Here is a 14,746-nt window from a genome sequence, read left to right on the forward strand (position 1 = left end):
ACAGTTTTTATATTTAGAATCTACATTATATACAAAAGCTTAATTGTAAATAATCATTCGTCATTTTCTTTGATATTTGATTTTTAAAGACATTTAAAGACATTCACCATGTTACATTGATTATTTGCCCTTTGAACACGGTTTTGCTCCGTTACATTCTGTTCAGGTGAGCAGAAATGGAAACAGTGTAACAGTAAATAATTACTATTGAACTGGCGTAGTTCTAATTTGCTTAAATGTTAACATAATTTCATGAATCTCAGCCTACAGAATGTGTCACAATGCAGTTAAATTTGTATGTAAATTCATCCAAGATTCTTTGATTGGGTAATTGCTAATTATAACACGTCAAAAAAGGAAGAGGAAGAACCAGAAAAAATCATCGTATTCGTCTATGAAGACATACATTAGGACCTTAATTAGTATAAAAAAAACTAAAAATAAAGTCTCAAGCTAACATATTAATGTTTTTTCAGCCTGGCATATATAATACAGCATGATTTCAATATGAATATAATAATGAAACACGATTAAAATATTCTGACACTTTGTCTACCTCAATCACTTGATCACCCATACGTAAGTTCTTTTGCACGCCAGTATGTATCATAAGATATTGGATTTTTCTTTTTCTCTTCTGGAAAATGGCTTATATTCTCCTTTAATGATTTAGAATATATGTCCCATTTTGATTTCGCTATTTTCCTGAAATTTGCCTGGATGTCAATTTTTTTAAACTCCTCTTTGAGTTCATTAACTTTGATTCCAGCACAAAAAATACGATAGTGGAGAACCATCCATAGAATTATGACCGATTCAATCTGTAAGCTCTCAAAATAAGGATCAAATAATTTTAGCGATAAGCTACTGAGGAGAATGTCATTCACTGCATCATACATATTAACTCGAAATTCAGTTGGAGTTATTACAATATTCGGTATTAAATGGTGCTGACACGATGGGTAATTCTGTCGCTTGAGCAATGAAAATACAATTGTTTGTGCAATAGCCTGGTCTTCCGATCCTTTTGCATCTTCTGAAATTTTTTCTTCATCAGGAGAATCTTCATCTGTAAAATAAACCCACACATACTGTGACACACACAAAATGTTGATTTCAATGAAGAAAAAAATGTCACATGGATATGAAAATGTTATTACAACAAACTGCTGATTATGAAATTTTGCAACTTCCATTAGAGGAAACATACAATCTAATGACCTTAATGGCCATCTAGGTATAATACAACGCTGTAAAGAATCAACAAAAGTAAAAAAAAAAAAAAAAACCAAACAATATCACCTAATAGATGAGGCTATGTTGCCCCAAAACAAGAGAAACTACAAAACTGACCAGTCAGGAAGGGCCCCGCTTTGACAATTAATATAGAGAAGTGAAAAAAACCTTGAATTCCATCCTCTTTATATTAACAATGAATCTTCTTTAAAATTTCAAGATAATTCCTGAATGTTCAAAAACTCTAAATAGTAACCTTGTATCTGCATAAAACAGGGATAACCTATGTCTTAAAAAAAACTAAATTAAATGTGTATTTAAAAAAGATTTAAACAGGTGTTTTATAAAAGGCAAGCCTTCAGCGAATGCAAATACATTGTATCAACCAGGGTTGACCTCAACTTCAAAACAAACATCAGTTGCAGACAAGGTGTTCATTAATCTTCATATGACAGATAGAGATAAGCCTCTAAATTTTCTGCAGCAGGCAAGATAATTAATCCCAGGGGATTAATTGTTCTGCTCTCTCATCCTTTTCTTCTAAATTTACAATAAGATTTTTTTTCAGAAATGACAGATGGGGTTATTATCTGATTACCTGTTAAAATTAACAGCATTAAGGCAGAAAAAAATAAAATAAATAATTAAAAAATAAGGTAGTGAAAAAGGATATCTTAATATATGTCTTGATTTTAGAATTCAATAAAATTATCATAAATCATTGTGTATGGTATTTTAACTAAAATAAAGTAGGAATATTATATTTTAAATCCATATTTCAAAGAATGTACACAATACTACACATCAAAACAAAGTTCATTTGCAGACAATCTGCAATTAATCTCAATGTGACAGATAAAGATAAAGCTTAGGATTTTCTTCCTGTGGAGGTTAATTAATCCCAAAGGACAAATACTGCACAGCCTTCCAAGTATAGAATGGTAACATTCTCAGCAGTTATCTCTCTTTGCACATTCATTCTTATGCATAGTTAAGGAATCTACCCCACCACCCTAGCTCCAAACCAGAAGACATAGAGAACCAACCTTCGCATCAAAATATGTATTTCTGCCTACTGAACTACCATACCAAATTTGAACTTGATTGGGCAACCATAAAAAAAGTTATAAGAAAAAAACAGAAAATTTGTGGATGGAAGAGTGACAGAGGACAGACAGAAGGACAGACAGAGTGATTACTATAGGGCACCCGCAAATCCTTGCGGGGCCCTAATTATATGGATGACCAAAAATCCACAAAAAGTCTAGAGCTATAATAAATCTAAGTAGTCTAGATCTAATCCCTATAGATTTGCTGAGATTAGAAATATTGTGTATTGAGGAAGCTGAAAAGTTGAATCTACTACTAAAAGAAAAATAAAACAGGTTGTATATGTTTAAATATTTGCCAGAACATTGTATGAAAATTGCAAATGCCCTATTGAATATAAAAGTGGTCATTTTACTTTTACTTTATAAAATGCTGTGGAGAACTGTTTTGAGAGTACAATCAGAAATTTCTGGAAATTCTACCTAACCTCTTCTATTTTAGTAAAACTTGTGTTTATCACTAAAGAAAGCAACAGAAAATGTTTTAACCCCCCCCCCCCATTTAAACAAACAAAATTTCCTTTTTAAAACAACTATGAATTGATATTTAACAAGTTCATACTAAAGCTTCTGTTGTTTCACATTGGGAGGGTTATGTTTACAGACATAAGATATTTTACTCTATTTTAAAAAAAAAATCAAAATTCTATTTTAAAACCTGTTGATGTATAAAGCCTGATTTCAATGAATAACATCCTCCAACATGTCCAACTCCCTTATAAAAAGCATAATACATGTAATTAAGAACAATTAACAATTTGACACTGGTATTATTACCATAATTAAACTCTTGCTTGTGCTAAAAAAAAATTTGTGGCAATATTGTCATATTTAATGAAATGGGTGTGAAATGAAGGCTGGAATCTAGAGTTAGTGGGCATAGTTCTTTGCCACACTCTCTCATTGACCGTCTTGTAAAACTTAAAAACCATTTTAACAAGAGCTTGGACTTTGAGTAGTTGTGTTAAGCAATGTGACGTAGGCCTGTCTATTTCATTGTAGGCCACTCAGCCATGGCTTTCTAATATAAACAAGATTTGTCAGGCTTTTGTGCGAAGACTACGCAATTGGAGTATATTTTGCTTGAAACCAGCGCCATTTTAACTTGTATTGAGGCAAGAAATAGATAGTAACATCCTACTGAAAGTCTGAGGTCTTGTTAAAATGGTTTTAATCTTATAGTGATATTGTATGTTAAAATACATTATAAGGATTTGTGAATTCTCATATTCAGATTGCTGGAACCTGGCAAGTAAAATTCAATGATAAAACTCTACTGAATGTAAATAATGTCAAAACAACTAGGCTTATTTCTTCTAAAACATATGGGGTTTTTTTCTAAAAAGTAAACGGGGCATTTAAGGAGGGATATTTTCTCGCATGATTCCGGGTACATCAAATCAACATTAACAAACGAATTAAAAACAATATTCAGCAACACCCCTCCTTCTTTCCCTTTGACAAACGTTTTTTGTTACATTGATATTTGTGATTTTGACGTACCGACAGAGTTTGATCATTCAATGTCAGTAAGTACCTGAATTAGCCATGAATTTACAAAAGAAGGACAGGGTGGCCTATTTATGGTAAACACAATTTAAGGACCCAAGATACATCAACTAAGATAGTTTGGTGATGCTTAGAGAGTAAGTATCTGAATAGCCATAAAATTGCAAAAGTCGGACCTGGTGACCTACTTTTTAGTCATATACTCTGAGGAGCCAAAATGCATCAACTGACGAAGTTTGATGATTGTAAGCCAATTTCTATTTTTATTAGCCATGACAATGCAAAAGTAGATCATGGTGACCTACTTTTTGCTGGACACAATTTGAGGATCCAAGTTGCATCAACAGACATAGCTTGATGATTGATTATTTATAAGCCAATAAGTATCTGAATTGGCATTAAACTGGCAAAAGTAGATCATAGTGACCTACTTTTTTGTTAACACACTCAGAGGACACAAAATGCATCAACTGACAAAGATTGATGATTCTAAACCTCCTTCTATCTTAAGTAATGACCTTTAATGTTTAGCAACTGATTGGCAATAAATTTAGAAAGTAGGTCATGGTGACCTATATTTTAGTTGACACACTTCAAGGTCCCATGATGCATAAACTGACAAGTGTTGATGCATGATCATAGGCCTCAAAGTAGCAAAGTTATATATGCATCAATATCAAAATCAAAATGAATACCTGCAAAATTCAAAATGTAGGTCACTGTGACCTTCTTTTTAGTTAACACACTTCGAGGACACAAAATGCATCAACTGACAAAGATTGATGATTCTAAACCTTCTTCTATCTTAAGTAATGACCTTTAATGTTTAGCAACTGATTGGCAATAAATTTAGAAAGTAGGTCATGGTGACCTATATTTTAGTTGACACACTTCAAGGTCCCATGATGCATTGTGACCTACTTTTGAGTAAACAGGTCCTAAGATGCATCAACTTACAAGATTTGATGAACCTAGGCCTTATAGTGGGCAAAATATTAAAGTTTTAACAAAACATAATGTTTGTGTTAACTTTGAAGTGACCTTGAGCTAAAAATCTTACTTGCTAAGACAAAGAAACCACATATCAATTAAATCATGTGAAATTGTAAAATTTCACAAACAATGGTCAAACTGGAAAAATATTTTTGAACTGTAATTTTCATGTAAACAATTAGAATGTTTCTGATAGTTATGTGTGCAAGTTTATGAAAGGGCGTGTGAGTGCCAATAAAAATTTACTTTGTTTCTTTGATATCTTGTAATAATTTTGAAAATGACAATAAAATTTGAAAAAAAAAAAAAGACAAAGAAACCATCAGAGTAGCAAAAGGTACCTTCTGTTTCTAAATCCACAGGAGATGTAGATGGTGAAAGTGTCTCTGTTACTGTTGCAATACTTTCTGGTATCCCAGTATGAGATGAAAACAAAATATCAATAAACCCATGCCAGACGTCTTCATGACCTACAAAATATCAATAAACCCATGCCAGACGTCTTCATGACCTACAAAATATCAATAAACCCATGCCAGACGTCTTCATGACCTACAAAATATCAATAAACCCATGCCAGACATCTTCATTACCAACAAAATATCAACTAGAACTGTCCTAATGGGACTAATACCCCCGCAAGGCTAATTTCAAATGGGACAAATAATTGAATTGAATAATAAAGGTTTGGAACACATACAAAAAAAAAATCTAGAATTGTAAAAGAAAAAAAAATTAGTTTACAAAGAAAAATTAAAATCAAAATTTTCAGAATTTATCTGTAAATACATATCTATAACAGTAATACATTTACAAATGTATGTATCTGATGATATATTTTTTAAAAATTTAATTGATTTAAAGAGAAACCAACAAAATGACAATAACCCCTCCCTTTGCAGTAAATGGAAATACTGGTAGCCAAGCAATGCTCTTCTGTTGATAAACCTTTCAGTATCTTTCTAATAAGAGTCTTGACAGATGCAATTAGTTGTTTCAAATTTTCCTCACTTTCTCCTAAGGCACAATGGAACTCCATATCAGAAAATTGATCACATAGGACTATGATTTTCTTTGATAAGCTTGTTAAATTTAATAAACTCCCAAAACATTACCATAATTACCATACTATGTAAAAATATGTAAAAAAGAAAATTTAATATTACAAACAATTTTAAAATTGCCAAAACACTACAATCATATCAGTTATTTTGAATTTCATTTAAATTAATGACCAATAGGGTCACTTCATCAATTTAATTGACAAATAAATGTAAACAACCTCTTAAAATAGTTTAACTTCTTTATTAATAATGATATTATTTATTTCCTTATAATGATAGAACTTTTGGTTTACATGAAATAGTTTTAAAATAGCCCCAAAACCATCACTCATTTTACAGATTAACAATTTCCCACATGCTCCATCTGAACCATGGCTCAGATAATGGCTCCCTTGGGACAAATGAATTCAGCCACACTTGTCTTTGATGTTCTTATTAGCTCCTAAGAAATTATCATTGACAAACAAAAACTTTGCATTGTCAGTTGATAGAATTCTTATAAAAAATAATTTTTTTTATTAATTAAGACATAAAGACAAAAAACCTCCATCTGTATGTATTTATATAAATATATTTTAGAGTGTTTTAATACTATTAATTAATTAATAAATTCTGTAAGGATTACCTCCCTTACTTTTCAACATTAGTGTACAATATATAGAATAAGGAAAATGAAAACTGTCATAAAATCATTAAATCTTGTCTGATCTTAAAAAAAATTGCAGGTGCACATCTTCAGATGGTGTTCAACATATGTACAAATTTTCAAACTGTTCCATGCAGTAATAAAAAGTTCTATAGGGGGGACAAAGTTGCGTCTACAGACAGACGGCAGACAGACAGACGGACAGGGTGAAACCGATATACCCCCCTAAACTTCGTTTGCGGGGGTATAATAAACCCATACCAAACGTCTTTATGACCTACAAAATACACAACACAGTGTGTAAATTAAGTACTGTATTAAGCATGTTTTATTAAAATGATGAATTTTAATAGAAAGAAAATGTAGTTACATGTATATACATAAAATTCTAAAAATTCTACTAACAACACATTGTAAATGTTTATAGCTAGTGAAACTATTATAAGTATTGCAGTACTTGATGAGTACTGAATTCCCATCACCCAGTGATTCAAGGGAAAGGCTTGTGTATTGCAGTACTTAATGAGTACTTAATTCCCATCACCCAATGATTCAAGGGAAAGGCTTGTGCCATGTACAAGCATTAGCCAATCTGATGTGAAAATTGGTCAATTGAATTCAATTCTGCATACAACTTCCTAATTGTTTTACTTTCATTTACAGCGAAGTACATTGAAGCGTTTAATAGGGGTTAACTCCAGAAAAGTTTTGACTGACCTTTGTCCAATCAGATCGTAGCTGGGCGGAGTTAAGACATTGCCGCTCGTGAGTTGAACGAGAGAGAGAGAGAGAAAGTGAATTGAGTAAATTATAAGTGATGCCGATGAAGAAGTCACCATTAGTTATGAACTGGCAAACAGATTTATTAAGGTCTATGTATAAAAAATTACACATCTGCGTCATTACGGGGAGCCAGAAGGCGGTCCTTTATTTGATATACATTTAAATATTGTCCCTGTGTTTCTGCGAGATAGTTTTTTTCAAAAATAGAATTAATATTATGCCTTTTTCATGAACTAAAAGTAAATTTCCATGTAGAAATATGTTTAATGCCTTTTAAAATATAATACACATTTTTTTTTACTCGTAAATGCAAAGTAGGTCATAGACTGTAATGTTAGGCAATTTTTTTTCATCTATAATCTATTCGGAAAATTTCGGAGTTTTTCATTCGTTTCAAAACAATGCAGGACAATGATTGGTATAAGGGACATTCAAAAGACCTGAATGACATGAACTTTTTTATAGAAGATATATTTGAATTTCTATGTGCTGCGTCAAATAAAATAGGAAAAAAAATATCTGTCATATTTTTCAATTCTACTAACATTGTGTAGATTCTACCGGATGAGATGATCTTACATGTACCTTTAAAATAATCCATTTCTATTTTATTATGTGGTCCCTTGAAGTCATATAAACTAATGCATTAAGTTTTAATTCAATACAATGCAACAAAAAAATCAAAATGGTTTGAAATACATAATATCCAAGAGAATAATGATGAGTTGATCAATGTGTTCACTATTACTTCATACTATGGCAATGATCATACAATTACCGTTAGAAATGCTTACAGTAACGAACTCATTTCTTAATAATAAACTGTTAAACATCAAAAGTTGTTGCTGAAAATGTATTACTATATACCATTAAAATTAGTACATGTACAACCAACAAGTTATTGTTTGTGGCTTGTTTTTTTTTTATGTAATCAACCAATGACGGATGATGCATACAACTATATTTTTGCAGCCCATTTGACGCTTGCGTTAATATGATTTCTTGTCTATAATTTACTCCATTAACTCTCTCTCTCTCTCTCTTAGATTAAGTCACGAGCGGCAATGTCTTAACTCCGCCCAGCTACCATCTGATTGGACAAAGGTCAGTCAAAACATTACAAAGAAACTTTTCTGGAGTTAACCCCTATTAAACGCTTCAATGTACTTCACTGTAAATGCAGTTATTTTTAATACAAGGAATCTCTTTCAATGTGGTTAAAACCTATTAAGGACTGTTTTGTTATATGAATCACTTCATAGGACAATAAACCAATTCATTTCCAAGATTCCAATATTCAATTAAAATTTTGACATTAAAACTGACAAAAAAAAAAAAGAAAGAAAAAAACCCAGGCTTATTATTTTTACTAGCCAGTTCCTTTAAAACCATTCTCAATACTTTTGACAGCATGATAATATACAAGATGCAAGAAACAAGCCTTTAAATTTCAGAAAGTTTGATTGACAAAGTAAAAGTAAAAATTGTCCCTTTTCTTCTGTTTCTAGGAAACCAGTGGATAGTATGAAAATTTAATAAGGTAGCTGCATAACTACCATTGCTGATCTTCATTTCGTTTGTTTTTAAAACATATATATCATTGAATACCAAATCAATTTAATCAATTTACATCACATTTATTTTGAAAGTTATGCTGGCCAACAAGACCAATTCAATCCAACACAGGCAATAACCAGTAAGAGGTTGATTCGATCCTTTTGCCCAATGCCAAAAGATATACATGTAGTTTCTGTATACAGAGTTAGGTTCGCCCCATGTAATTTTTGCCCTTATACACTTGAAAACAGTTCCGTCCCATCTTGAATTTGCCAAGTCACCGCTGTGTTTGCAGAGAGATAATTCGAGACATTGAAATTTGCCTATTTATAAATTCGCTTGCTGACAATTGGGGCAAAAATAAAACGGGGGGAATATTTCCCTGTATATAGTAACACCTACTTGATCAGAGATGCTCAACCAGTTATCTCCCCACACTAACCCATTAATTTATCTCTATTTTGACATGCAATTTTCTGTTATCAAAATTCTTTTTGACCAGCACTTGATAATTACACCCATTGGAGAAGCGAAAGCTCTCTTGTAACATTACATTTGGTATAAATAGATTGCTGCTAAAGTATATAATGAAAAAAATATGTATCTTATTGATTAAACAACTTTTCACTGAGGATGCTGGAATACTTTTGAATCTTTTGGGTTTGTGTAATCTCAAAGTTAAAAAGCATTGACTTTTATAACTTCTTTTCTTATAAGTATTTTGAAAAAATAAGAACTGTTATGTAGCCAAAAATTGACTTGGCTTTTTCAGTGAAGTTGGTGAAATGTAGCCTCTGGATCAGCCTCTTAAAAGCACTGTAAATGTATAATGTCAGCAGCATGAAATGATCTAGAGGGGGGTCAGTGGGGTCCAAACCTTCCCTCCCCCTGCAAAATTCAAAATTCTCCAAATTACATTATAAATTACAAAAAATATGCCTCGGAACCCCGCACCCCCACACTCAAATATTACCTTCAGACCCCCCTTCTGAAAAACTTTCTGAATCCGCACATGAGTAGTGTACAACATATACTTCTTTTAACAGCATATTATAAGTATTACAGTAAAACACGGTTATTATAAAGTGTCAAGGATGGGTGATTTTGCTTTGCTATAAGGCCTAACAAAAAAAATGGTTTGTTTCCGCTTTCATGCTGAAAAAAAGTAGGGTCGGTCGGTCGGAAATTTTTTTTATTTTTTTAAATATTTTTGTTTCCCTTTAATATTGCAGTATCCATACATGCCGGTAAGATACTGACACTGCTGAATGGTATAAAATGAGAAATACTTTTAATATCATTCCTGTCTATTGCAGGTCTTAAGAAAAAACAAAAATGATATTATATATATATATATCAGATACTTCCTCTGCCAACGATGAGAGCATTATTAATATTTACAATACATGGAAACATACAGCCATTTTGAAACAAAACGTTTGAGTTACACTGATTTGAGAAGAGTAACTGCTTCAAGCGTTTTTGTGACCAAAATTTTGAGTAATTTATTTTCCAAATCAGAAAAAAACGAAAATAAACGATTTTCCATCAAAAATCCTTAAAAAAAAGTTTTGAGTCGGGGGGTAAAAGCTAGGGTCGGATGGGAAAGCGGAAACAAACAATTTTTTTTCTTAGGCCTAACCGAAATTCGGTTTATCGGTCAAGTCTAAAACGTGTTATATACCGTAGTCAGTGGGAATGAAAAGCACTTTGCCGTAAGCATCAATTCATTATAAGCGTGTTCCCTATAACCGTGTTTTACTGTATTGTACCTATTCCTGTAGATCTGTATTTTGGGCTCTTATTGCATCCACAGAGACACGGTCCTTTTCCCCTGGCTTTTCCATCGTCTACATATGAATCTCCTGGAGCTAGTTTTCCCAGTAAATGCTCTGTCAAAGTCACTGCTACTTCTCCTTCAGTAAGATCTTTTCGCGGACGTTGTTCCGTCTCAAAAAGTACCTTCCTGAGACATCCTGCATGATAGTCTGAAATTGAAATCATCAGAGATGAACATTAATAAGTTTAATTGATGAACAAGAGGCCCATGGGCCACATCGCTCACCTGAGGAACAATAGGTATGATAAAATCAGCTTAATGGAGTCATAATACAAACAATCTGGACAATGTACAATAATACATGTAGATCCGGTATAAATAAAATCCATTTTTTCCCCCTGGATATTCTTATGTTTATAATCATTAGTCCCATTTCTAACAGGATGATTTTATAGTCATATCACATGTTGAGTATTGCTGTCCTCAAAAAGATCCTTTACAATTGTTTATACATGGGATATTAAGCTACATCAAACCCTGAACCTTCTTGTGAGGCCGAAGAATTGTCCTGGAGCCAAAGTCTTAACAATTATAAAGAATCATCTGGCTGATTAGTTTCTGAGAAGAAGATTTTAAAAGATTTACTCTATATATTCCTATGTAAAACTTTAACACCCCCCCCCCCCCCAATGTGGCCTCACCCTACCCCCAGGGATCATGTTTTCACAACTTTGAATCTACACTACCTGAGGATACTTCCACACAAGTTTCAGCTTTCCTGGCTGATTAGTTTCTGAGAAGAAGATTTTTAAAGATTTACTCTATATATTCCTATGTAAAACTTCGACCCCCCATTGTGGCCCCACCCTACCCCTGGGGGTCATGATTTTCACAACTTTGAATCTACACTGCCTGAGGATGCTTCCACACGAGTTTCAGCTTTCCTGGCTGATTAGTTTCTGAGAATAGGATTTTTAAAGATTTACTCTATATTCCTATGTAAAACTTTAACCCCCCCCCCCCCCCCGATGTGGCCTCACCCTACCCCCAGGGATCATGATTTTCACAACTTTGAATCTACACTGCCTGAGGATACTTCCACACAAGTTTCAGCTTTCCTGGCTGATTAGTTTCTGAGAAGAAGAATTTTGAAGATTTACTCTATATATTCCTATGTAAAACTACGACCCTCCATTGTGCTCCACCCTACCCCCAGGGATCATGATTTTCACAACTTTGAATCTGCACTACCTGAGGATGCTTCCACATAAGTTTCAGCTAATCTGGCTGATTAGTTTCTGAGAAGAAGATTTTAAAAGATTTACTCTATATATATATATAAATTCTTATGTAAAAATTTGACCCCCCCATTGTGGCCCCACTCTACCCCTGGGGGTCATGAATTTCACAACTTTGAATCTACACTACCTGAGAATGCTTCCACACAAGTTTCAGCTTTCCTGACTGATTAGTTTCTGAGAAGTAGATTTTTAAAGATTTACTCTATATATTCCTATGTAAAACTTCGACCACCCCATTGTAGCCCCACCCTACCCCCAGGGGTCATGATTTTCACAACTTTGAATCTACACTACCTGAGGATGCTCCCACGCAAGCTTCAGCTTTCCTGGCTGATTAGTTTCTGAGAAGAAGATTTTTAAAGATTTACTCTATTCCTATGTAAAACTTCGACCCCCCATTGTGGCCTTACCCTACATCCAGGGATCATGATTTTCACAACTTTGAATCTACACTTCCTGAGGATGCTACCACACAAGTTTCAGCTTTCCTGGCTGATTAGTTTCTGAGAAGAAGATTTTTAAAGATTTACTCTATATATTCCTATGTAAAACTTTGACCCCCCCATTGTGGCCCCACCCTACCCCTGGGGGACATGATTTTCACAACTTTGAATCTACACTACCTGAGGATGCTTCCACACAAGTTTCAGCTTTCCTGGGTGATTACTTTCTGAGAAGATTTTTAAAGATGTACTCTATATATTCCTATGTAAAACTTCGACCCCCCATTGTGGTCCCACCCTACCCCCAGGGATCATGAATTTCACAACTTTGAATATACACTACCTGAGGATGCTTCCACACAAGTTTCAGCTTTCCTGGCTGATTACTTTCTGAGAAGAAGATTTTTAAAGATTTACTCTATATATTCCTATGTAAAACTTCGACCCCCCCATTGTGGCCCCACTCTACCCCTGGGGGTCATGAATTTCACAACTTTGAATCTACACTACCTGAGAATGCTTCCACACAAGTTTCAGCTTTCCTGGCTGATTAGTTTTTGAGAAGAAGATTTTTGAAAATTTCTCGAAATTTTTCATTTATTTCTAATTATCTCCCCTTGAAAACGAGTGTGGCCCTTAATTTTCACAACTTTGAATCCCCTTTGCCTTAGGATGATTTGTGCCAAGTTTGGTTGAAATTGGCCAAGTAGTTCTTGAGAAGATGTTGAAAATGTGAAAAGTTTACGGACAGACGGACAGACGGACGACAGACAAAATGTGATCAGAATAGCTCACTTGAGCTTTCAGCTCAGGTGAGCTAAAAACTAGAAATGTTCAAAATGGACTAAAACTCCTACAGATTTTTTTTTTTCGTTTTAGAAAATGTATCATGCTTTAGTATTTTATGGATCTAAATTAGCCCAAAAGGTGTCTGAAACTGTCAATAACATAGACAATCAAAATTTAATTAAAATATTAGTTTAGAGGGCACGATGTTATTAAGCTGCACTGCCATATTAGAGTTATTATCTCATGTATTTCTACACACAAAAAAAGATTTTCTATAAAAGCCGATATATTCTCCCGGCGTGCTTCCAGTTCTCGCCAGTACATTGTGACGTCATTTTTCATCTATAATTTTAAGTGTTGATAAAATGACGTCCCAATGTACTGGCGAGAAATGGTACTTGGCGAGAACTGGTCGCATGCCAGTACCTACAGAGATGTTTACGCAGTACATTTGGCCGAATTTTAATATAAATACACATTCCTGTGAAAAAGTGGAACTAAATTGATGAATGGGAAATGTTTCAAGATATTCATGCATTGACCATGTTGGCATATTATCTTTTTTTTCACAACGTAGTCTAGACGTAATTAGAAACACAGGTGCTTGAGGACAGGACCAACCCCAACTCCGCCCCCCCCCCCCCCCCCCCCAGTATCTACACCCCCTGCACTTTACTCATTTTTCTCTTTAAATTATCTTTTCATTACATATTTAAAATCTAATGTATACAATCATTGCAAAAAATTATTTTAAACAAACATTTTGAAAAAAAAAGCCGGGGGTGTAGATACTTGGGGTGGGGGCGGAGGGGGAAGGGGGTTGGTCCTGTAGCACCTGTGGTTTACACTATTGCAGCCAACTAGGCCAAGATAACGTAGAAAACAATCGTTATAATATTTACCCATTTCCTTCACATAATCTTCCAATTTCTGCAGGGCCCTTTTTTCGTAATCCATTTTCCCCTCCACCCGTCTGCCGATGACATCTTTCAGAAAAAGTATTCCAGGTTCGAAAATAAGGGAAAAGTTTATGGCCAAAGGAAAGTCCCCGTACATGATGCATTCATAATCACTATCTGCGTCTATGAACGATTTACTTTTTATAGCATTACAAAGATTGCCAAGTTTCAACAACCCAAACAAGACTCTTCTGAAACTTTGAAAGTTTAAGGATTGCAGAACACGCTCGCGGTCTTCAGCATTCTCTGCCATCGCTGTGCAAGGGTGCCAAGTCAATTCGTTCCCATATAAAACCGTCTCGGTCAATCCGTCCCTTAACTTTTGCATACCGCCTCCTCGTAGAGAATTCAAATATATGTAAAGGAATTTACAACCGCCCTTAAGTTTAGTACAGCCGCCCCAAAGCAGGTATATATTATACATGTAGCATCAGAGGGGCCAGGGGAGGGGGGCTTCCACTTTATGTGAGTCGTATTAAGAAAATGAACGTTATATATTGACCCCCCCCCCCTCCGTCGGAATTTGGTAAGATTTTTCTTTGAATGAGTCAGTCCCACCCCCTACCCCACCCCCTCA

At 34.2% G+C, this 14,746-nt stretch overlaps 1 protein-coding gene across 1 annotated transcript; it reads right to left on the minus strand.

Moving 5' to 3' along the window:
- Positions 1 to 368: 368 nt before the first annotated feature.
- On the minus strand, positions 369 to 14,450 carry LOC117683513 (uncharacterized). The gene is made up of 4 exons (XM_034452801.2): positions 14,113 to 14,450; positions 10,670 to 10,885; positions 5,189 to 5,317; positions 369 to 1,069 (listed from the first exon to the last, which is right to left on the minus strand). Exons 1-4 carry the CDS (start codon positions 14,420 to 14,422, stop codon positions 570 to 572), a joined length of 1,155 nt encoding a protein of 384 aa, XP_034308692.2. The 5' UTR covers positions 14,423 to 14,450; the 3' UTR covers positions 369 to 569.
- Positions 14,451 to 14,746: the final 296 nt, after the last annotated feature.

The sequence above is a fragment of the Magallana gigas genome, chromosome 10, assembly GCF_963853765.1.
Source record: "Magallana gigas chromosome 10, xbMagGiga1.1, whole genome shotgun sequence".
Taxonomy (NCBI): Eukaryota; Metazoa; Mollusca; class Bivalvia; order Ostreida; family Ostreidae; genus Magallana; species Magallana gigas.

What these genes read in the sequence shown, in the direction of transcription:
- LOC117683513 (XM_034452801.2), bottom strand. Translation starts at nt 14,422, where the DNA reads ATGGCAGAGAATGCTGAAGACCGCGAGCGTGTTCTGCAATCCTTAAAC. An exon ending in AGATTATGTGAAGGAAATGG is followed by an intron (nt 10,886 to 14,112) that starts GTAAATATTATA and finishes TTTCAATTTCAG; the next exon opens with ACTATCATGCAGGATGTCTC. An exon ending in ATACAGATCTACAGGAATAG is followed by an intron (nt 5,318 to 10,669) that starts GTACAATACAGT and finishes GATATTTTGTAG; the next exon opens with GTCATGAAGACGTCTGGCAT.